At 43.0% G+C, this 25289-nt stretch overlaps 1 protein-coding gene across 1 annotated transcript in view; it reads right to left on the bottom strand.

The window, feature by feature from the left end:
• LOC311226746 (partitioning defective 3 homolog) overlaps positions 1 to 25289 on the bottom strand; it is a gene marked incomplete at its 3' end in the record, with an annotated part of 616272 nt that overhangs the window by 378989 nt on the left and 211994 nt on the right. The window contains 1 exon segment of the mRNA XM_084312156.1: positions 20324 to 20425. Within this exon segment, the coding sequence (XP_084168282.1) occupies positions 20324 to 20425 (102 nt within the window).

Below are 25289 nucleotides of genomic sequence, written 5' to 3'. Positions count from 1 at the left end.
ACTGCTGCCGACAGCTGCCGCGCCATTACAGGCATTCAGAAAACTCCACCTGTTTTCTCTGAACTTTGCCACTCAGCATTATCACCAGCCAAGTCTTTCGCCCACACAAAGTAGTACATAAAAAGGTGACTGGAACTTGTAACATGGACATAACAGTGTGTGTAGAGCGGGTTCTGGTTTACTGTTGACAGTGTGTGTAGAATGTGTTTATTAGAATGATAATGTAATGTTAATGTACCGACATTTTCGGACTATAAGCCGCGCCTTTTTTCCCATTTTCCGACCCTGCGGCTTATATAGCGGTGCGGCTAATCTATGGATTTTTACAGCTAACGGCCACTAGGGGACCTCCAAGCGAGGCTCCTGCCGCGACAGACAAGCAGAGAAGAAGACGCTGCGAACGGAAGCAGAAGCGAGGCAAGCGGGCTGGCATCAATGCTAGGCTAACGGCTAATCCATTCAAGCCACCGTTGCCGACACTCTTCCTAACAAACGCCCGCTCCATTCGGAACAAGATGGATGAAATCCGCTTGCGACTCACTACTCAGAGAAACTTAGCAGACTGCTGCTGTATGATTTTCACAGAATCATGGATGGACTCTAGCACACCAGATTCAGCTATCACGCTAGCCGGCCGCAGCGTATACCGAGCTATGGCCGGTCCGCGCCCATATGTTAATAAATGGGAGCTTCCTCAAACAGCCATCTCTTTCCCGACAATCCCCTCTGTGCACGAACCTGAACATATGGTAATTAAACATTAAAACACATGCAGCTTATTATGCGTATATATAGTGCGGCTTATATATGTACACATCATTCAATTTAGCTGCTGCGGCTTATACTCAGTTGCGCCTTATAGTCCGAAAATTACGGTATATGATACACAGTGTAATTAGGAATGTATATGATACACAGTGTAATTATGAATATATGTATATGATACACAGTGTAATTAGGAATGTATATGATAGTGTAATTAAACTAATTATGAATATATGTATATGATACTGTTCTACCTCCCAGGCAGTGTATAATGGTTTGATTTACTTTAACACCACCTGTTGGTCGAACGTGGTATAGACAGGAAATAGGACTTCATGGATAAACAGGAGGTAGGACCTCACAGACAAACAAGAAATAGAACCTCACGGATAAACAGGAAATAGTACCTGCAGGCTTCAGTTAGAAGAGAGATCTCATTTTGAACAACACACCGTTTTTATCTGTTGTAATATTTTAATTTGCTCCTTCGTAAGCATTGTCTGTAAGTAATCCTTATTGTTTGCAAGGTTTTCTTTCAGTTTTGAAGTATATTTGTCGTCGATGGAACGTTGTTATGTTCATATTCTATTACCGATGATGCACGCTAATGGCAGATACAGTAGGTGCTCATAATACGTGAAATGTTTAGTACAGCATGTCTCAGCAGTGTCATTCGTTACAGTATGAACAGGTTTCTTAATTCCAGGTTTACATATAATCATTTAGTAAACATACTGTATGTCTATACTTTCTACGTGCACTAGTAAGGCTATGCACGTCATTCTGTGTCAGTTTTACTCCTATCAACATGTCTACAAGAACTACATTAAAACAAGAAGCTAGGAAGCTACGTTTTGACTCTCGTGTTGCTTATTGAAGGAGTTTGGCTGGCCGTCTACCTTTGATTAAAAACACCATTGGGAGGACAGCACAGATACACAGTGTAATTATGAATATATGTATATGATACATAGTGTAATTAGGAATATATATGTATATGATACATAGTGTAATTAGGAATATATATGTATATGATACACAGTGTAATTAGGAATATATTTATATGATGATACCGTGTAATTAGAGTCATCGGTTTGTGGAAGGAGGAGTGCCTTGCTCAAGTACACGGAACGGACACAGTTCTGGGGGTCCGAACCTGTGACCTTGAGTACACAGGATGGTCTCTCACTCTCTCTCAAAGGAACACACCAACATTATGGAAAATGCGCTTACATTTACATTTTGTCATTTAGCTGAACACTTTTATCCAAAGCGACTTACAAGTTCTGTACGACAAGTCAGCAGGAAGGGCACAACTCTTACAGCTGATTAACAATGATCACCAAAGTGTTCAAACTTGAGTGCTGCATTTTGAGTAAATAGTAGTAGAGACATGTAAGTAATATATTAGCAAGTGTGCATGATGACAGTTTCCTTTCAGATATTGATTGAAGAAGTGTGTGTTAATGTCTTTAGTGGATATTGGTGGTGTTACGGCTGTCCTAACTGTGTGTCCTAACATTGTGGAGCGAGGAGCGAGAATAGGCGGCTCGGACAGGAGCGGGTCTGAGGCGGCCAGAAGACACTTACCGTCTTCTCCAGAGTCAGACAAGAAGATAGATACCAATTTCCTCTCTGTGTGTTCAGTATAAAGTTATCGAGCTGCAAGCTAGTCTAGCTTAGCACAGATTAATGAAAGCGGATGTGAACCACTAGCCTAGCTTAACATTTGGGACAGGTGTTTTTGGCCAACAGCCAGGCTAGGTTTCCATTCATTCGTGCTAAGCTAGGCTAGCTTGCAGCTCGATATCTTCTCGTCTGGCGGTATAAGTGCATTTCCCATAATGTTGGCATGTTCCTTTAATTCCTCAAAACCTTACATTTTGGAGTCAAACATCTTCATCTGACTGCAACAAGACATTCATAATATGGCCATTGGCCACTGTGGCCTGCTTACTGTAAGGTGAGAAACACATCTCTTAACGAAGTCATCATAAGTCACAGAAAACATGTGAAATGAGTGATCATGTAGATCATCCAGCCAGTGAGAGACAGGAGTTGACTTGATGCGACAGATCCTCCAAACATGTCATCCTCCCATTCTCACCAGGATCAGATAGCTCCATTCCACAGGGGATTACACACACGCGCGCGCACGCCAGCGTTTCCGTTAGCCGGTAATTACCGGTTTTTGACCGGCAAAATCTGTTGAAGTCCGACTTATTTAATATCTCCGGTCTTAATGTCCGGTGAAAATAATTCCCTGAGTCTAAGCACAATTTGATTATTTGAATTGTATTAAAATAGGCTAAAATTAAATAGCCTATGCGATGAACGAAACGATCATTACATTTGTTTCCTCGTTGCTTCTAATAATGACAACGACGTTGTCGGCGAGAGCTTAGTGCTAGTGTGCGGACTTTTGTGTGAAGCTGCAGAGCCAGAGAGGCAACGGCACAATGCAGTATTCCAGCAGTACTCCAATTTGGCCATTTTCAGCCAATGTTGGGTGGGGGGCGCTGCTGTGCGGTTCCCAGAAAAGAGCCAATAACAGCTAAATCAGCTTCTCTGCAGCGCCATACTCTTTGCAAATAAGTCGTTGCGAGGTGGAGAGAGTCGTCACGCAAACCACGATAATGTTGCCGTCTCTCTCTGCTTTCTCAGTTCTTCGCTTGATATAATTAATACAAATGTCCAATATAACGGAATTCGTTAGCTCATAAAAATGTGATTATAACAGACTGCTGTTTAGTGTCGGACCGACTGCCCACATACGCGGTCTATTTTAGTTCAAGTCAGCAGCAGCACGGAGTATCGAGGGACTTATTTTATTTGGAATATATTAATTAATGACTGTATACGCAAAAGTAGCCTAGTTTTAAGTAATAATATTATAAATCTACATGCCTTGAGGATGACATTCTTTATATTGCCTGCCTATCAATTGTTTTAAAGCTCAATAAACTATGACCGGAATTAATCTCATTTGTCCGGTAGATTGAAATCTTGCAGGTCACGGAGACCGGCAACAATTTTTTCTAACGGAAACCCTGGCGCACGCGCACGTGCACACACACGCACACACACACACACACACAATACCAGAACACACATATCAGAACACACACGCACACATATACCAGAACATACACGTACACACATATACAGTATGCCACAACACACACATATACCACAACACACAAACCTCACCCACACATACACACATATACCAGGGCACACACACACACACATATCATACTTACAGTACACACATTCTCTCTCTCACACACACATAGACAGGACCACTTGACCTCGTTGGCCAGGCAGTCTATCCTGATGTGTAGCGACAGGAGGAGTGGGAGGAGGAGGAAGAGGAAGAGGAAGAGGAGGAGGAGGAGGAGAGTATTCTTAAGAGCTCCATGTCCTCTTTAACCCGCTGTATGTCTGTCTGTCTGTCTGTCTGTCTGTCTGTCTGTCTGTCTGTCTGTCTGTCTGTCTGTCTGTCTGTCTGTCTGTCAGGGGTGACAGCTCTAGCATGAGACGGCATGCATCAGACATGCATACATACATACAGACAGGTGATGCCGTGATACGCTGCCATTTATCATGCAGACATCTGTCTCTCGACTCCTGTAGAAAGATGAAAACATGCACCATGGTATTTGTTCTAAAACATTTTCACATCAACGACCCCCAGATTGGTGCAACGAGCCATGGACCCCATGTGATGATGTTCTATCTGTGAAGTGTGAAGATGGTTATGAAGAATTACATAACCGTACATGATGCAGGCAGGGAGACAACCATGATGGAGAGAGTGAACCAACATACAATTGGAATAGTCATCGGGCTAACTTCTCCTGAATAGAATAGTCATTATTATACATTGGGCTAACTTCTCCTGAATAGAATAGTCATTATTATACATTGGGCTAACTTCTCCTGAATAGAATAGTCATTCTTATACATCGGGCTAACTTCTATCAAACTACTCAGTTCTCAAGGAGAGTCCAAATCAATTATTAGGGCTGACCTTCGAATTTTTTTTGGAATTCGAAGCTTCGGGGCAGAGATTCGATTTTAATTCGAAGCTTCGAAATAAAAATTAAAAAATTAAATATGTAATAAAAAATCTTTTTTTCTTTACTTTTTTTTTTTTTTTTTTTTAATGTTGTGGGACTTGTACAGCACTTTGTTCAACTTTGTCAGTGCTGTAAAGTTTAAACCTTTTTAAATCTTAGACAAACGAAACACTTTGCTTTCATGAAATATTGTAAGCCATCATTTGAGGCTTTATAAAAGCAGCACAATGAACACAAATATGTCAGTGCCGAGTCCGACCTCATCTTAAATAACAAACAGCATTGCTTGTTGTAATTAACAAAGAGAGGCAGAGTTGATTTTGCAAAAAAAAATTATAAAAGAATTCATATATATATATTTTTTTTTATAATCAAATTTTATTTTCATATTCGAATCCCATGCCCATCGAACGAAGCTTCGAAGCATTTAAGACAGCCCTATCAATTATACTTACAAGTAAATAGCCATGACTTTGTGGGGGAAATATTTATATGCCCACTCCCCCCCCCCCCTAAAGTGCAGACATAAGAATAGATATAAAAGACAATAAAAGTAGTGCAATGCATAAAGTGCAGACATAAGAATAGATATAAAAGACAATAAAAGTAGTGCAATGCAGAAAGTGCAGACATAAGAATAGATATGAAAGACAATAAAAGTAGTGCAATGCAGAAAGTGCAGACTATGTCACACACATGCCGGTGTGCTCATCAGACACCCAGACACCGTGTTAACCCTTTCACTGCCACACTACCAAAGGGTTAACCCTTTCACTGCGACAATACAGAAGGTTAACCCTTTCACTGTCACACTACAGAAGGTTAACCCTTTCACTACCACACTACAGAAGGTTAACCATTTCACTACCATACTACAGAAGGTTAACCCTTTCACAACCACACCACAGATGGTTAACCCTTTCACAACCACACTACAGAAAGTTAACCCTTTCACAACCACACTACATAAGGTTAACCCTTTCACAACCACACTACAGATGGTTAACCATTTCACTACCACACTACAGAGGTTAACCCTTTCACTACCACACTACAGACGGTCTGTGAAAGGTGGTAGTGAAAGGGTTAAGGGACGGACGGACAGACTCGTCAGCTGGTGATAGAGTAGTGGCAGCACAGCTGTGTGTCACACCGACATGCACACTCACAGGAATGTGTAGTTGGTGCACCCTGCAGCAGGGGGTCGTGACATTGCTGCAGGAGTGTATACTAGGGGGTCACCAGACACCTAGGGTATGTCAGGATGGCTGTCTATGTGTGTGTGTGTTTCTTGTCTGTATGTCTGTGTGTCTGTGTGTCTGTCTGTCTGTCTGTCTGTCTGTGTGTGTGTGTGTGTGTGTGTGCGTGTGTCCGTCGGTCTGTGTGTGTGTGTGTGTGTCCGTCGGTCTGTGTGTGTGCGTCAGTCCGTCTGTCTGTTCTGTCTGTCTGTCTGTCTGTGTGCGTCTGTCTGTGTGTGTGCGTCTGTCTGTGTGCATCTGTCCGTCCGTCCGTTCGTCCGTCCGTCCGTCCGTCCGTCTGTCTGTCTGTCTGTGCGTCCGTGTGTGTGCGTCCGTGTGTGTCCATCCGTGTGTGTGTGTGTGTGTGTGTGTGTGTGTGTGTGTGTGTGTGTGTGTGTGTGTGTGTGTGTGTGTGTGTGTGTGTGTGTGTGACACAGTGGCATGAGTGTCTGTCATTCTTGTGTGTATGAGTATATGATGCATTCTAATCCTGAAGCTGTATAATTATTTGAACCCTTGCACTAAATAACCAAACAAGTCAGTTTTTAAATGTGTTGGAGAGTTCGTGTATTTGCAGTTGTGGCGTTAGTCTAAATCACTTGGTAGTATGAATGTGATACAAGAATCAACTCAATCTCTACTGTGTTTAACTATGAATGAACACAACACTCTTAACTTACCATCTTTAGATAATAAAGTACTCAACCTCTACTGCCTTTAATTATGAATAAACACAACACTCTAACTCACCATCTTTAGATAATACAGTTTGAAAACATTGTTCCTCTGAAAACTAAAATGGACTTATATGCAGGGTCCGAAATTGGAGCCCGCCACCCGCCATTGGCGACCAGATTTTACGTTTGGCGAGTGAGACTGAGAGGTCTGTCCGCCATGTGGCGGGCAAACAAATAGTCATGTGAAAACGATCGAAAAAACATGATCCAATTCTTAGCGGAGTTCTCACTCGCTGTCTCAGCACAGACATGCAGCGCACTCCTCCTACTCCTCCTGCCCCTCCTGCACCCGTTTCTGTATGCTGCATGTAAACAGAGGCTATTGCCTCGGACAGTCCAGGCCTGTACGCTGCGACGAGATCGTCGCAAATTGCCCCCTAATTTGGCCGGTGCGAATGAAAAATTATATCTACTCGCAAGCTTGCGAATAGTGATTTCACCCCTTCATTCGCATTTCACTACACTAACATTAGCCTACAACCAGGGCTGTACAGGCGACATAATGTTGCGGTTGTAATTTCATTAGACAGACCAGCGCGGACATTTAATAACATGCAATTTAATTGACACGAGCAATGGGCTAACGTTAGCTGGTGGTCCCGAGTGAAGCAGGGACGGCGGAGCTATAGGCTAACGTTAGCTGGTGGTCCCGAGTGAAGCAGGGACGGTGGAAAAGTGAGGAAAGGGGGTGGGTTATATTGACAAGTGACAACGCTTGACAACAGAAGTTTAAACATAACTTCATATTTATTAGTTATTCGTTTCTGTATATCATCCACTGTGACTTTCCATCTCCGTGTTAGACTCTTCCTGTTTACATTCGAGTGTGACGTCATCACCTACGGCAGCTTAGACGATCAAAACGCGAACCTAGAACAAAACCCGGGGGGGGGGGGGGGGGGGGGGCTGGCTCTCTTGTGCGTTCTCGCCCCCTCTCTCTCTCTCGCTCTCTCTCTACATTCAATGATTTAAAGTAGCCAAACGTTACAGACAGTATAAATACTAACTGGATAGTTGATGATAAACATTTAATTTCATTATCTGAAATATTCTAAAATCATTAAGTCTGCTATAAGCCATTATCCCTTTGTGTGTAATTATTATTTTCTCACAGTAGTATATATATATATATATATATATATATATATATATATATATATATATATATGTGTGTGTGTGTTTGGCTAAAGTGGATAGAAAACACAGTACTGTGCAAAAAAAGGGCACCCAAGAGTTTTTATATAAATAGTCTTAGATGTAAATAATTTTTTTTATTAGTGTGTCAGTAGACTACTCTTAGTACATTTTCATTAAATTATTTTTTAAAGCATCTTCATGGTTTAATAATGCAAACATATGTTGCAGGGACTTATTATAATCATCATATTGGCGTGACTGTATGCATCAAAGGGTTAAATCAAGCATTTTTAAGTGCTTTAGGAAATGTCAAAATATTGCGATATATATTGTGTATCGTGATATGGCCAAAAAATATCGCAATATCATTTAGAGGCCATATCGCCCAGCCCTACTATAATGGTAAAATAGTTATTTAAAAATTTGCCCCTAAAAAATATTATTTGCCCCTAAATTTCTCATTTAGGGGCAAGTGTGCCCCTAGTGAAAAAGCTTAGCGTACAGCCCTGCAGTCACCGTGACGTTAGTCTAGTCAGTGGGACCTCCGTGAGCTAACGTTAGCTACCGTTACAAAATGACCCAGTCAACTATTCACTTTTAGTTTAATACATGAGGCATTGTGTAACGTTATCCAGCCGGCTAGCTACTGATAGCTCCTGATATCAACAAATGCTCCAGCAGTCTAGTGCATAATACCTCCATTGGCTAGGTAGCTCACGTTAGCTGATGTTAGCTCACTAGTCACTACGGAATGTCCCAGTAAACTAAATAGTTCACTGAGGCGTTGTCTTAACGTTATCTAGCAGTAGCTACAGATAGCTCCTGATATCAATGTCTTATAACATGCGTATTCGAGCCCCTGGCTTCCATCGCATGAGGACATGCTGAATAGGGTCCAGCTGCAGCGCCGGAGAATCCTTGCATGCTGAATGTAGAGTATAGGGTCCAGCTGCAGCGCCGGAGAATCCTTGCTGGAGCTGGAGGCTACTCGAGTATACACACAGACAGTGGAGCTGTTTGCAGATAGCGAGCATTTTGACTTGTTGCGTGGTGGCGATGTCTTGCAGATAATACAACTACAAGTATGATTATATAATATATATATTTTATTAAAAAAAAAATTGGCTGGTAAGAAATATGCTTGGCAGGTAGATTTGTCCCATCTACCCGCCACTGACCGGTGAGTCAAAAAGTTTATTTCACTCCCTGCTTATATGGTTCTTTGTCTGAGGTACTCAATATGCTGGGTGATAATGCTATACTATATAAATACCCCCCCATGCCTTAGCCTAGAGGATAGAAGAGAGGATAGAGGAAAGGATAGAGGAGAGGAGAGAGGGGAGGATAGGAGAGAGGAGAGGATAGAGGAGAGGAGAGAGGATAGAGGGGAGGATAGAGAGGAGACGAGAGAGGATAGAGGAGAGGATAGAGGAGAGGTGAAAGCAAAAGGTGCGACTTGGCCAAGACCTGCTAAAACAAATCAGAACCCAGACACCAAACCCCCTCACACGCAGAGAACGAGGAATCTATGGCTATCAAAAACTCTTTGCCAATAGGATCGGGGAGATCCAAAGCAATACAAGCACCCAGGAATGGTGGTGGATTCCTGGTCCGCAAAACATTACTGATGTAATCACCAGAAGAGCCGGCCCCCAAGACCAAGTTGAAGACTCGGAGTGGCAAAATGGGCCAAAGTTCTTGAGTTTGCCAGAGAATGATTGGCCAATCAGATCAGCCAAAGAGCTAGCAGCCACTGCCGGGGAAAGCATCAACGAGCTGCAAAGGAAGGCATTTGTTGCTGTGCTGACAAGGGCCAAGGCAAAGGAGCAAGAACCAAAACAAAATCAGAACCAGGTCCAAGCAGAAAAAAGGAGACCAATCCGACTGGTCAAAACTGTTGCATGGACCTGGAGGGCAGCGAAAAAGTTCATTGGACAAAGTCCAAGGGCCGTGGACAGCCCAAAGTGGGAGGCTGTCTCACCAGCAGGAGTCATCTCGGGAAGAGAACGAGAGGATGCCTTAAGAGACATTTTCCTTGCTGTGCAAGAGGGCACAACCTTCCCAAGCACCACTACAGAAAGGCTAGTAGTCTACAAGGACCAAGAATCTGGGCTGTTGCTTTATGGTGGCCGAGTGCAGGCCTTCTGCGGGCCTTCGAGTGCAGGCCTTCGAAGAAGACCAAAAAACAAGCGACCAGACCCCTACTGGCAAAAGAGAAAAGTTCCAACTTCCAACTCAACTTGATCAAGAACCACCAAGTTTGCCTTTGAAGCTGGCGATCTCCCCAATGGTCCATGGAGAGATCGAGTGGGAGGTGTCAAGTCAAACTAGATCTCCCAACCTCCTGAACCCACACATGACCCAGTCATGGCAACCCCCCCCCCCCCCTCCCCCTCCCTCTCACACACACACACAAAGACAGCAGCAGCTCTCACACTTTGAGTACTGTTTTTAGCAGATCAGTCTGCAGACATTCAACATGGACTGTGCATGTGCTTTGCTCACAACCCGCATAGGCAGCCGGTTTTCTTACCTAAATTGCTAATTGCCAAAAGACCATCTACTGGCTAAAAATGGCTGAAGTAGGAAGGAATGCAAAAAACCTTTGAATATCAATAAATGGAGAAAGAAGGTTCTTGACTCTCGGTCTGGTTCTTGAGTGAAATCCAGTTAACCCTTCGGGTGAGCAAGCAAACATCCTTCCAAGTTGGGGATAGAGCACAAGGTCAATATTCAACAAACACATACAACTTGACACCTAAAGTACAGTAAATAACAAGTAAAACACATTAGGAATAAGCTCGTCTGAACGACTCGCTCTCTTTTTTGAAGGAAAGAACGTTGGTTGGTGTAGGAAAAAGAGGCTGACGGTTTGAGTTTTTATTTTTCATAAATGTATATATTTCCCAGTGGAAAAATGTCCAACAGGGGGGGGGGGGAAGAGGGAGAGGGAGAGGGAGAGGGAGAGAGAGAGAGAGAGAGAGAGAGAGAGAGAGAGAGAGAGAGAGAGAGAGAGAGAGAGAGAGAGAGAGAGAGAAATAAACATCCTCTTCATCACCACTACTGCCATAATCATCATATTCACCATTATCATTATCCTCAGCCACAATCATCAATAGCATCATCCCATATGAAATGACTCATCCCTGCCTTTAACAATGCTTGCACGTAAAGGTAGACTCTGTAATGCCTCCAAACAGCTACCTCTAGGCAAAAGAGCCCCGCTTGGTGCTGCACTTTGTTTACATTTGGAGTTGGGAGTTTAGTAACCTAAACTTTTAGTGATCTCCAGACCTATCGTGGCAGTGCCTGAGGTGCACTATAGCACCCCCTAACCCCTAACTTCTGAATTGGACGTCTCTACACTTGTAATAGGACTCTCCACTGGTACTGCTTAATTTATAAATCTCTCCTATGTCTGTTCCCTTCTTGCCCGTCAGACCCTCATGGTGCAGAAACAGAGTAGTTTTGGCCTGTGATCACAGGATATTTTAACTGTACCCCTCTGTATCTCTCCCGAACCTAATTCCCATTGGAGATTTTAAGCTTCTTTTTTCGCCCCTCGGCTATACTCGGGTAGGCTCGGGTGATGCAATAATTTTTCAGATCGCAAAAAAAAAAAAAAAAAAAAAAATCAGAGAAATCTCGTGAGTGGCTAGCAACCACCTATAAAAAAACACGAGAAATCTCGTGAGTGGCACTGAAAGAGTTAAGATACTGTTCCTTTTAATGAGCATGCGTGTTGGTGGCTTCAGGGACACAGAGCATGTGAACCCCAGCAGAGAATGTGACCTTGTGACCCTGTGACCCCGTGACCCTGTGACCCTGTGAACCTGTGCCGTCTCTCAGAGGAAATATGAACCCTGCCTTCGGTCACTCAAACGCCTGAATGGTGGTAAATCTGGTACCCAGACTTCCAGGTGAAGATCTGGTGACGGTGTTCTGACAAAGATGACTGGGATGGTTTGCTCTGACAGACATGACTGGGATGGTTTGCTCTGACAGAGATTACTACGAAGGTTTGCTCTGACAGAGATGACTGGGATGGTTTACTCTGACAGAGATGACTTGGATGGTTTACTCTGACAGAGATTACTACGAAGGTTTGCTCTGACAGATGACTAGAAGGTTTGCTCTGACAGAGATTACTACGAAGGTTTGCTCTGACAGATGACTAGAAGGTTTGCTCTGACAGAGATTACTACGAAGGTTTGCTCTGACAGAGATTACTACGAAGGTTTGCTCTGACAGAGATTACTACGAAGGTTTGCTCTGACAGAGATTACTACGAAGGTTTGCTCTGACAGAGATGACTAGAAGGTTTGATCTGACAGAGATGACTAGGAAGGTCATACTGAATTGTTTAATTTGAATTAATCGATTCAATTCGGTTCTTAAAATGTTTTCTAGCGCACCTGTCGTCCTGCAGGTGTCTCTAGATACACAGAGTTCCTGCTGAACAGCTACAGAAACCAAAGGTTGACCAAATGACATCTCTTTGACAACAATGGCAGCGACCAGTCAGTCACTGCTCTGTGCTTTTGACCTATTATTACATGATTATCATATCATGTGTTCTATTCATGCAACAAATAACTAGATGGAGCGATACTCCCACAGGTTGGTGGTGTGGGGATAGTGGCGTTGGGGCAGCTCTCCGCTCATGAAAATAGTCGTGGTCAGGGGAGGAAATTAGGCCACTTTACTCGCCAAATGCGAGTATTTTTTACGTTTGGCGAGTGATTCATGAAGACCACTCGCCAGTCTGGCGAGTATACAAAAAAAAAAACATTCTGCAATCACTGCACTGGCAAACGGTGCGCGTCTTCTGAGTGCTCGCTTTAGTTGACAGTGCCACGAGAGCACTGCACAAGACCACCCGCGGACATATAATGTTTAATAAAAGTTTGCGCAGTACTGGCCAACCCGCGGACATATAATGATAAAAGTCCTGCGTTACTAGGCTAGCCATCAGGAGCACTCGCAAACGGATAACGTTAAACACAGCAGAAGATGGAAAACAGACAGACTGACCAACGGGGAACTGCATCCAACCCTAGTACAACCCTCGAGTATAAGTTACTAAGGACACATTTAAATCACAGAGGTGTAATGTTAGTCTACTGGAAATGTATACAGTGGTTAGCTTCTAGTTTTAGCGATAGCTGCTTGCTAGCTAACGTTAGCCCCGTGTGCTCAAAGCAGCCAGCTAGGTGTATCTGTTATGACTATAATGTTTCCAAAAAAGCACCGGACTACGACGTAAGGTTAGACATTTTATTTCATGCTCAAAAGCCCCTGGCTTGCACATCGCAGTCACGAAAGGGGCTAGCTAAGCTCAACCAGTGCACTGTGTACAACAGCACACCAACCCAACTGACGTTACCACAACACTTGACGGTACTGTCGTAAGACCACCGTGCTGTCTTAAAGGCACAGTGTGCCTACCCAGATGCATACACAACATTGACGAGGCTTGACAACCGAGGTTCAAAGTTAACTTGATTGATTGAAAACTTTATTAACAGATTGCAGAATGGGTACAATACAGTACGGCATTTTCAATTCATCATAACATATGACATACAGATAGACTACTGCTACATCTATATATTTCACATCTATCTATACACTTCACAACATACTTCGGTTTTTTTCTTTCACTGCCCAACCCAGTCCAACCCAGCATCTTTCACTGCCCAGTTCAGCCCAACCCAGTCCAGAATAGATACCTCTTTCATGTTAATATGTTTTATGCTAATATTGTGAAGAGTAGAGATTAATGTTTTATGCTAATACATATTTTAAAGAGTAGAGACACGGTGTGATTATTTTACTATGATTGAAAATCTATTTAGACGAAGACATACAAAGAAGTAATTATCACAATTAGCGATTTTTTTTGTCTGGTAAAAAATCTGTTTGGCTGGTAAAAAAAATCAGATACTCGCCAGTTGGCTGGTAAGCCAAAAAGTTAGTTTCCTCCCCTGGTCGTGGTTATGATATTACCTACAAGCTAACCCCCACATAATTAACCACACCATCGAAACATCCCGGCAGTCCAGCAAGCCTATTTACACAGGTGCTGGGCGGACCCACCCCCGTGCAGTGTCCCCCCATTCAATGTTCCACCTACAGAACAGACACATGTTCCACCTACAGAACAGACACATGTTCCACCTACAGAACAGACACATGTTCCACCTACAGAACAGACACATGTTCAGGGAGCGAAATTTACTTTTTGACTCACCGGCCAGTGGCGGGTAGATGGGAAGAATCTACCCGCCAAGCATATTTCTTACCTGCCAACTTTTTTTTGATAAATTTTTTTTATTATTATTTTATATAAAAAGATTTTTTTAATAAAATATATATATTATATAATCATACTTGTGATTGTGTTATCTGCGAGACATCGCCACCTCGCTGTCTAAAAAAAAGCTCCACTGTCTGTGTGTATACTCGAGTGGCCTCCAGCTCCAGCAAGGATTCTCCGGCGCTGCAGCTGGACCCTAAACGCTACATTCAGCATGCAAAAGGATTCTCCTGAGCTACAGCTGGACCCTATTCAGCAGCCCTCACTCATGCGATGTAAGCCAGGGACTCGAATACGCATGTTGTTGTTGTAGGACATTGATGCCAGGAGCTATCTCTAGCTACTGCTGGATAGCGTTGGGACAACGCCTCAGTGAACTATTTAGTTTACTGCGACATTTCGTAGTGACTAGTGAGCTACCTAGCCAACGGAGGTATTATGCACTGGACTATTGCTGGATGATTTGTTGATGTCTGGAGCTATCAGTAGCTAGCCGGCTGGATAACGTTACACAATGCCTCATGTATTAAACTAAGTGAATAGTTGACTGGGTCATTTTGTAACGGTAGCAAACGTTATCTCACGAAGGTCCCACACTGACTAGACTAACGTCACGGTGACTCGGAGGCAATAGCCTCTGTTTACATGCAGGCATACAGAAACAGGTGGGGAGGGGGTAGGAGCAGCAGCAGCAGTGCGCGGTGCGCTGCATGTCTGTGCTGAGACAGCGAGTGAGAACTCCGCTAAAGAATTGGATCATGATTTTCGGTTTTCACATGACTATTTGATTGCCCGCCACACGGCGGTCAGACCTCTCAGTGGGAGGCGCCAAACCAGGGCTCTACAGTGCGACCATATTGCTCGCATATGCCCCTAAAAATAATTGTGTGCGAACCTCAAAAACTAATTACGCGCACGGTAGGGCTGGGCGATATAACGATAAATATCGCGATATATTTTAATAATCGATATCGAATATATAAACTTTTTTTTTTTTTTTTGACCTGCAACAGGGCAGTTTTAAAACCAGAGACAGTGGACAGACTTGTCTTTCTTGCCTGCAACTTAAAGTAATGGCTTTGCTTGTCCAAATGACAATACTGACCAAATTGAGATTTATTTTTCTCTTGTCCATTTATTTTGTTTGCTTTCTAATTTAAAATACAGTTTGAAACCGTCTGTACACAGTAGGCTATGTGTGCTAGCAGAGCTAGACTCCAGTCACGAGTCACAGTGCACATGTGCGGTGGTTTGTCCACCAACAAAGCGCAGAAAGATCGAAAATAAACTAGCAGAGCCAGAACTGTTCAACTCCTCTGGAGCCACAACCAGCAGAGAAGCCGGTTTACTTTAGCTTTTAAACCAGCTGCAGCCTGAGAACTGGAGTGTGAGGGGATGTAACACTAAAGATGGCGGCAATGACAAAGAATTGCTGCAAAATAAACATACATCTGTTGTTAAAAAAAAAAAAAAAAAAAAAAAAAAAAAAAAAATTTTAATACTTATAACAATTCGATAATTATCGATAGAGAAATATGATAACATTATCATATCGTTATCGCGATATGATTTTTTTCCATATCGCCCAGCCCTAGCGCACGGTGTGCGAACTGCTGATGACAGCCTAAGTCGTACTTTTTATTTTTCCACTGAGAATCGTTAAAAAACTACAAGTCCCACATTGCACTCAAGCCAACGGTCCAATCACAGTAGAGTGAAGTGAATGGGAAATAAAGCAAATGACCAATCGGAAGCTCTCATTTTGCTTGTTTACTTCCTGAAACTCCGCCATTGCGATCAGGGCTCTCGTTTTTCGAGACACTAACTTATTATAGTCTCTCTCTTACCAATAGCAATAGATTTTAGAACACCTAGATTTATCGATAGCAATAGTAATATAACGTTAATGCAACAAAACGAATGCCTTGCTTTGTTAATCATAATGTTGAAGCAGTAGCGTATGTCGGTGTGTTGGCTGTAACGGACATGACAATAACATAACGTGTACACATTAAAATTGCGATAATCTATTCTAACATTTTCAAATCGATGCAGTTGAATTTCCCCCTTAGGATCGATGCATTGTTACACCCCTACACCAAAGTCACTGGCCCACTGTGTATCTGTGTGTATAATAACTTGGCTAGCGTTATCAACAGCAGAGGTGGGCAATGGGTCCAGCTGCAGCGCCGGAGTGCAAGCGATGTGATGTAATTGGCAGACTCGACTGTCAATCAATGGTCTACCTGACACGCAAACTCAAACAATGTTTCTGTACTGGAGGTGTGATTGATTGATTGATTGATTGATTGAAAACTTTATTAACAGATTGCAGAATGGGTACAATACAGTACAGCTCAATACACACAATTGTTAAGGGGATGCAGACCAGAGAAAGAATTTCGTCTTGTTTACATCAGGGTCCCCCATTTTCAATTCATCAGGAAAGTGTACAGTAGGAAAGTGTACAGTATTTCAATAGGCAACCCTGAAAGGATTATTTTTCTAGAAGAGCAACACAGCCAAAACATAAGCATTGTATGCATAAAAGGGGCTAAAGTTAAGTGACTGAACCTTTTGTAGCAGTAGTTTGATTTGATAGTTTATTTGATAGGGACAGCACATGTTAATGAACATCAAGTACAAAATACAAAATGTAAACATGCAGGGTTGTAGCAAGAGCTAATTTACACACATGCACGCACAGTACAAATATACATTTATTTTTGAAAAAAAATAAACTCTGTTACTTGAAATATTTTCACTGTGCTCCTAAATATTTTTGGGTGCTCCTAAATTTCTTTGTGTGCTCCTAAATTTTTTCATTTAGGAGCACATGTGCTCCTTGGGAAAAAGGTTAGCGTAGAGCCCTGGCCAAACGTTAAAAACTGAGCGCAAATGGCGGGTGGCGCTCTCTAGTTTCGGTCCCTGCACATGTTCCACCTACAGAACAGAAACATGTTCCACCTACAGAACAGAAACATGTTCCACCTACAGAACAGACACATGTTCCACCTACAGAACAGACACATGTTCCACCTACAGAACAGAAACATGTTCCACCTACAGAACAGACACATGTTCCACCTACAGAACAGAAACATGTTCCACCTACAGAACAGAAACATGTTCCACCTACAGAACAGACAAGTGAGGCGGAATAATGGCGCCAGATTCCCAGCTTGAACAGGCTGTGTAAAAGGGGCTAGTGATTCCTTCCTCTATAGTTAGGTGACCCAGCAGGAGAGGGGCTCTCTAGTGTTTATATCACCCAGCAGGAGAGGGGCTCTCTAGTGTTTATATCACCCAGCAGGAGAGGGGCTCTCTAGTGTTTATATCACCCAGCAGGAGAGGGGCTCTCTAGTGTTTATATCACCCAGCAGGAGAGGGGCTCTCTAGTGTTTATATCACCCAGCAGGAGAGGGGCTCTCTAGTGTTTATATCACCCAGCAGGAGAGGGGCTCTCTAGTGTTTATATCACCCAGCAGGAGAGGGGCTCTCTAGTGTTTATATCACCCAGCAGGAGAGGGGCTCTCTAGTGTTTATATCACCCAGCAGGAGAGGGGCTCTCTAGTGTTTATATCACCCAGCAGGAGAGGGGCTCTCTAGTGTTTATATCACCCAGCAGGAGAGGGGCTCTCTAGTGTTTATATCACCCAGCAGGAGAGGGGCTCTCTAGTGTTTATATCACCCAGCAGGAGAGGGGCTCTCTAGTGTTTATATCACCCAGCAGGAGAGGGGCTCTCTAGTGTTTATATCACCCAGCAGGAGAGGGGCTCTCTAGTGTTTATATCACCCAGCAGGAGAGGGGCTCTCTAGTGTTTATATCACCCAGCAGGAGAGGGGCTCTCTAGTGTTTATATCACCCAGCAGGAGAGGGGCTCTCTAGTGTTTATATCACCCAGCAGGAGAGGGGCTCTCTAGTGTTTATATCACCCAGCAGGAGAGGGGCTCTCTAGTGTTTATATCACCCAGCAGGAGAGGGGCTCTCTAGTGTTTATATCACCCAGCAGGAGAGGGGCTCTCTAGTGTTTATATCACCCAGCAGGAGAGGGGCTCTCTAGTGTTTATATCACCCAGCAGGAGAGGGGCTCTCTAGTGTTTATATCACCAAGCAGGAGAGGGGCTCCAGGGCTCTACAGTGCGACCAAATTGCTCGCATATGCCCCTAAAAATATTTGTATGCTAACGGTAAAAATCAATTACGCGCACGCTGTGCGAATACAGATTATAGCCTCTCTCGTCTTTTTTTTCCTCCGCTGCGAGATCGTTAAAAAACTACAAGTCCCACATTGCACTCAAGCCAACGGTCCAATCACAGTAGAGTGAAGTGACTGGTTTCATGGGAAATAAAGCAAATGACCAATCGGAAGCTCTCATTTTTCTTGTTTACTTCCTGAAACTCCGCGATCAGGGCTCTCGTTTTCCGAGACACCAACTTATTATAGTCTCTCTCTTACCAATAGCAATAGATTTTAGAACACCTAGATTTATCGATAGCAATAGTAATATAACGTTAATGCAACAAAACGAATGCCTTGCTTTGTTAATCATAACGTTGATGCAGTAGCGTATGTCGGTGTGTTGGCTGTAACGGACATGACAATAACATAACGTGTACACATTAAAATTGCGATAATCTATTCTAACATTTTCAAATCGATGCAGTTGAATTTCCCCCTTAGGATCGATGCATTGTTACACCCCTACACCAAAGTCACTGGCCCACTGTGTATCTGTGTGTATAATAACTTGGCTAGCGTTATCAACAGCAGAGGTGGGCAATGGGTCCAGCTGCAGCGCCGGAGTGCAAGCGATGTGATGTAATTGGCAGACTCGACTGTCAATCAATGGTCTACCTGACACGCAAACTCAAACAATGTTTCTGTACTGGAGGTGTGATTGATTGATTGATTGAAAACTTTATTAACAGATTGCAGAATGGGTACAATACAGTACAGCTCAATACACACAATTGTTAAGGGGATGCAGACCAGAGAAAGACTTTCGTCTTGTTTACATCAGGGTCCCCCATTTCAATTAATCAGGAAAGTGTACAGTAGGAAAGTGTACAGTATTTCAATAGGCAACCCTGAAAGGATTATTTTTCTAGAAGAGCAACACAGCCAAAACATAAGCATTGTATGCATAAAAGGGGCTAAAGTTAAGTGACTGAACCTTTTGTAGCAGTAGTTTGATTTGATAGTTTATTTGATAGGGACAGCACATGTTAATGAACATCAAGTACAAAATACAAAATGTAAACATGCAGGGTTGTAGCAAGAGCTAATTTACACACATGCACGCACAGTACAAATATACATTTATTTTTGAAAAAAAACAAAACTCTGTTACTTGAAATATTTTCACTGTGCTCCTAAATATTTTTGGGTGCTCCTAAATTTCTTTGTGTGCTCCTAAATTTTTTCATTTAGGAGCACCTGTGCCCCTAGTGAAAAAGGTTAGCGTAGAGCCCTGGGCTCTCTAGTGTTTATATCACCCAGCAGGAGAGGGGCTCTCTAGTGTTTATATCACCCAGCAGGAGAGGGGCTCTCTAGTGTTTATATCACCCAGCAGGAGAGGGGCTCTCTAGTGTTTATATCACCCAGCAGGAGAGGGGCTCTCTAGTGTTTATATCACCCAGCAGGTATATCACCCAGCAGGAGAGGGGCTCTCTAGTGTTTATATCACCCAGCAGGAGAGGGGCTCTCTAGTGTTTATATCACCCAGCAGGAGAGGGGCTCTCTAGTGTTTATATCACCCAGCAGGAGAGGGGCTCTCTAGTGTTTATATCACCCAGCAGGAGAGGGGCTCTCTAGTGTTTATATCACCCAGCAGGAGAGGGGCTCTCTAGTGTTTATATCACCCAGCAGGAGAGGGGCTCTCTAGTGTTTATATCACCCAGCAGGAGAGGGGCTCTCTAGTGTTTATATCACCCAGCAGGAGAGGGGCTCTCTAGTGTTTATATCACCCAGCAGGAGAGGGGCTCTCTAGTGTTTATATCACCCAGCAGGAGAGGGGCTCCCTAGTCTAGTCTAGACTCACCCTATCCTTGTCATCCGCCACGTCACACAGGACATCGTCCAGGTCCAGAATCCCCCCGTCACTGTGTTCCAGTCTGTGGACCTGCAACCAGTAGCTAGCATCCTGGAGAGAGAGAGAGAGAGAGAGAGAGAGAGAGAGAGAGAGAGAGAGAGAGAGAGAGAGAGAGAGAGAGAGAGAGAGAGAGAGAGAGAGAGAGAGAGAGAGAGAGAGATGGGGTAGGGAGGGAGAGAGTGGGGATGGAGAAAGAGAAGAGGTTGTGAGAGAGAGAGAGAGAGAGAGAGAGAGAGAGAGAGAGAGAGAGAGAGAGAGAGAGAGAGAGAGGAGGGGGGGGTGAGAGTAGAGGGATGGAGGAGAAAGGAGAGAGGAGAGAGAAAGAGAGAAGGGAGGGGAGAGAGAAGGAGAGAGAGAGATGGTGAAAGTGGGGGTTAGAAGAATCATAATTATGGTATAATTGGGTAATACTGATTATGTGCTTGACATGTAGGAACACATATATATGTATATGTGAGAACACATGAGGAGGAATATGACAACAGTACATTCAAACACTCCAGCATCACTGAACACTGCAAAAGATGGCAAGCTTTACACATGATTTCATCCTCCACTGACAGGCCTAATGGACCTGTCTCAAACCCTGCCCCTTTTCTTGATCCTCCAATCACAACTGTCGCTTACCTCGGACAAACTTGGTTTGTCCGAGGTAAGCGACAGTTGTGATTGGAGGATCAAGAAAAGGGGCAGGGTTTGAGACAGGCCTAATTGTGTTTATTGTTTTTTTTCTTTTTTTTCTCCCATCCCACTGTTAGTCGTTATGCCAATTCCCAACCCCCTTCCTGGTTGTTGCGCACTCCCCCCTACTGTTGGTCCGGGAGGCCGGAGACTGTCACATGCTTTCCTCCGACACATGTGCAGCCAGCCTGGCAGCCAGCCTGGCAGCGCAGATTCTCACCGGGAGAGTGTAACGTGTGCAAGGTCACACTACCTCCCTCCAGATCCTACCCTCTCTGTGCAGGAGCCCCGACCAAACTGTAGGGGTCGCTGTCCACAACGCCCAGGACCCACCCATCAGCTTTCCCCACCCCTAACACTGCCAATTGTGTTAGTATGAGCGACCAGCCAAGCTGATAGCAACACCGAGAGCTGGATTTCGAACCCAGCGTCTCCAGCGTTGATGGCGAGCGCCTTGCCCACTACACCACCTAGCCGCCACGCAATTGTGTTGGTTTAAAGAAATGTAATTTGTTCCTTGAAATGATGACTCTTCCAAATAAATAATCATGAAAACAAGAAGCACATTCTTCAACGACAAGATGTTTCAAGAAAATTACTTGAAATGAGGTGTCAAGGTCCCTTGACAAAAGAAAGTCTTATTGGACCAACAATCAAAACAAATTGAATAGTCCATTTCAATCAACACATCTATAAAATAGTGTTTCCAATATCACTGTCCTCAGTGTCCTGTAAGATGAATGAGGTCATATTGTAAATAATGACTCTGAGGTGTGCTCTGAATTCAGCTAAATGCCAAGAACTAAATTAATGAGTCATCCAGCATAAAAAAGACCCCAACAAACGGATGAGTCCACAAGAGACTTCACTTGAAAGCAGTGACACTCATGAAAAACAAACAATACTTTCTTCAAAACCACCAGAGTCCCGTAAGACCGTTTCACTTCAAACATCTTCCAGTCACCTCGAGATGTCTGTCAAACGCCTCACTTCTTGCAGTGCGCGAGGGGCCCGTCTGGACAGGGTATGTGTTAAGAGATGTGAGACGGTTTGGCCTCAAACCCCACCCTCACACTGTTCCCTCAGGGGCTACTTGTACAATCCCAATCCCACACAATACTGAATACAGATGTGTATAATACAGGCATTTAAAGAGAGTATTAGGTGGTAATCTTGGCAGTGTGGTGGCTTTTGTACGGAGAAAAAGGAGCTACAGACTCCATGAGCATGCAATGTTTTAGTACGGTACACGAACACGGTATGTTTGTATACAGTGAACAGTTCTATAGTGACAGATGTCATTGGACTCCTGACAGCTCCTGTTACTGATGTGACTGACAAAACGCCCCTGACGGACAACCTGATGAACACACACACACACACACACTACTCTCTCGATGACTAAACACGCATGCAAACAGTAATTTCACACATAATGCACACTCACAACACACACACATACTGTATTCACGTCTTGTATGTCGACGGAAGAAATATAATACAGACGCATGGATTGTATGTTCATGGATCCCATGTAAAACACACACACACCTTTTTCCGTTCCTGTGAAACAGAGCTGCCGAGAGAGATCCAGAAATGTTTATGGAAATACTTGTTCTCTTCGTCCGTCTCATTCTCTGTCTCCATCTGTACAAACGGACGGTAATGGAACCGATCTAGTGGTGTAGCCTATACAACACCCCTCCTTCATGGGGGGGTCACGTCGTCCACAGCCACGGAAAAAGACCGGAATGTTATGGTAAAATTATGGACTCCATTAACCCTTTCACTGCCACACGACAGAAGGTTAACCCTTTACTATCACACAACCGACAGTCGCCGGCTGTCGTGTGGCAGTGAAAGGGTTAACCAATCTGTGTGTCGCCGCAGTGAAAGGGTTAACCGCTTTGGTAGTGCGGCAGTGAAAGGGTTAATATAGAGCTTTTATCGAAAGCGCTTTACAACCTACGCCTAGGGATGGGAATCGAGAATCGGAATCGATTGGGAACCGGTTCCTAATTGTCAGATTCCTGGAATCGCATGCCTCCGTGACCGTGACTATCGATTCCTCTTATCGATGCCATGTTTTTCCGACAGTTGCGTATTTAAAAACAATAACGTTAGTGCCATGCATGCAGCCATAGCAGACTATTTGATTAATTGACTAGGAAAACCTAAAGGGCTTGATATTACGACCGTTTTGTGTGTGCAGTGAAAACTAAAAGTGCTTTGCATTCTAGTCATTCATTTACATGGTAAAGTAACGTTAGCCGCTAGCTAGCTAAATAGCCATGCTCATTGCAGAGAGAGACAGAGAGAGAACACTGAGCTGGCCTTTATTTATACAGGTAGGTTATTGCTAACAAATTCTCTTTTGCAATAACGACCTGTTGAATGCAACTACAGTTCAACAGATTAAATTAGTTCTCAAATACATTATTTTATTTAAGTGTATAGTTAATAATTTTTTTACAGTTTTTGTATTTTTCTGACATGGGGGCTCAACAATAAATGATAAATGACAATCAGAAATGTCAAGTTGCATGTTGTTATTCTAAGCAGCTTAGTTCTGTTGCTTTTCCAATAAATGTATGTAAGTTATAAATGGCGCAGGAATCGATAAGAGAATTGATAAAGAATCGAATCGATAAGCAGAATCGATAATGGAATCGTATCGATGAAATCTTATCAATTCCCATCCCTACCTACGCCTCACATTCACCACTTCTCACTCATCGACGGCAGTTAGTGATCAAGTGCCTTGCTCAAGGACACTTTAATAACATGCTGTCGGGAAGTGTTGGAATCAAAGCGGGAGCCTTCTGATTACTAGACGACCGCTCTACCTCCTGAACCACCGTCGCCCCATTCAGTGGCTGACTCATTTTCAGTAGCATTGTGTGTCACTAACCAGTAACCGGCCCACTTTACAAATAAACACCTCGACGATACCAGCTAATTTGACCCTGGGCTATTTTCAGACCGTGGGTTAGTTGAGGTTTGGAGACGTGTGTTATGCTGGTGCTGTGTGTGTGTTGTGTGTGTGTGTGTGTGTGTGTGTGTGTGTGTGTGTGTGTGTGTGTGTGTGTGTGTGTGTGTGTGCGTGTGCGTGTGTGTGTGTGCGTGTGTGGCATTCCACAGGGACCCTGTTCGTCCAGTAAAAATAGCTCAGTGTAAATATCACAGACCCACACACCTCACAGGCCGCTCTAGTAAACAAGGTTATAGTGCGGCAGGGCAGGGAGACGCACCCCTACCATCTACCCTCTACCACCTCACCATCTACCACCTATCATCTACCACAGGGGTGGGCAACTTTGTATATGGTGAGGGCCACAAAATTTCCACAATCAATCTGGGGGGCCGCATTGTTTATCGGCAGTCCCGCCAGTAGTACCCCATCACTCAAATAGCCCATAATAGTCACAGATGTGATAAATAAGGTATATAAACAATTATAATTTGTTGTAACTTTGTTTTTATTCCATTTCAAATGCATTTAGTAATGCAATTTCAACTTTATGAATTTATAAACAGCTGAATTTAAAAGTATTGCTGTGTAACCCCAAATATATACAAAAATGATCAATTCTAATTAAGCCTTCTAATAAAATAAATGTATGAACTTAAAGCCCACTGCTCAACAAACACAAAGCAGCATTCCTAAATCAGTAAATCAAAAGTGCAATAATAAATGATTTTGTTAAATGTATAAACTTTTATCCTGCTACTAAACAAAACATTATAACACTGAAATGCATGTTATGGATATGAAGCACTCAGGAATGTTTTGTTTAGTAGCAGGATAAAAGTTTATACATTTAACAAAATAATTTATTATTGCACTTTTGATTTACTGTTGTAGTGAAATGCAGCAGGAATGCTTGTTTGTGTTATAGTGTTATCTTAACACTACAAAAGTAAACAAGTAAAGTGCAAGTAAAGTAAAGTGCAATACTACATGCCTCCCATTGACCCTTTATCAAACTGGCATGACATTCACCCTCGCCCCACAGTGGGTCAATAATGGTTATAATAATAATAATAATAATAATAATAATAATAATAAATAATAATAATAATAATAATAATAATAATAATAATAATAATAATAATAATAATAATAATAATAATAATAATAATAATAATAATAATAATAATAATAATAATAATAATAATAATAATAATAATAATGGTCCCCTCTCTACACCTCTTCATCATCTCCTCCCCCCCT

This window comes from Notolepis coatsorum (genome assembly GCF_963971535.1).
Source record: "Notolepis coatsorum genome assembly, chromosome: 4".
Taxonomy (NCBI): Eukaryota; Metazoa; Chordata; class Actinopteri; order Aulopiformes; family Paralepididae; genus Notolepis; species Notolepis coatsorum.
This window is presented reverse-complemented; position numbering and strand designations above follow the sequence as displayed.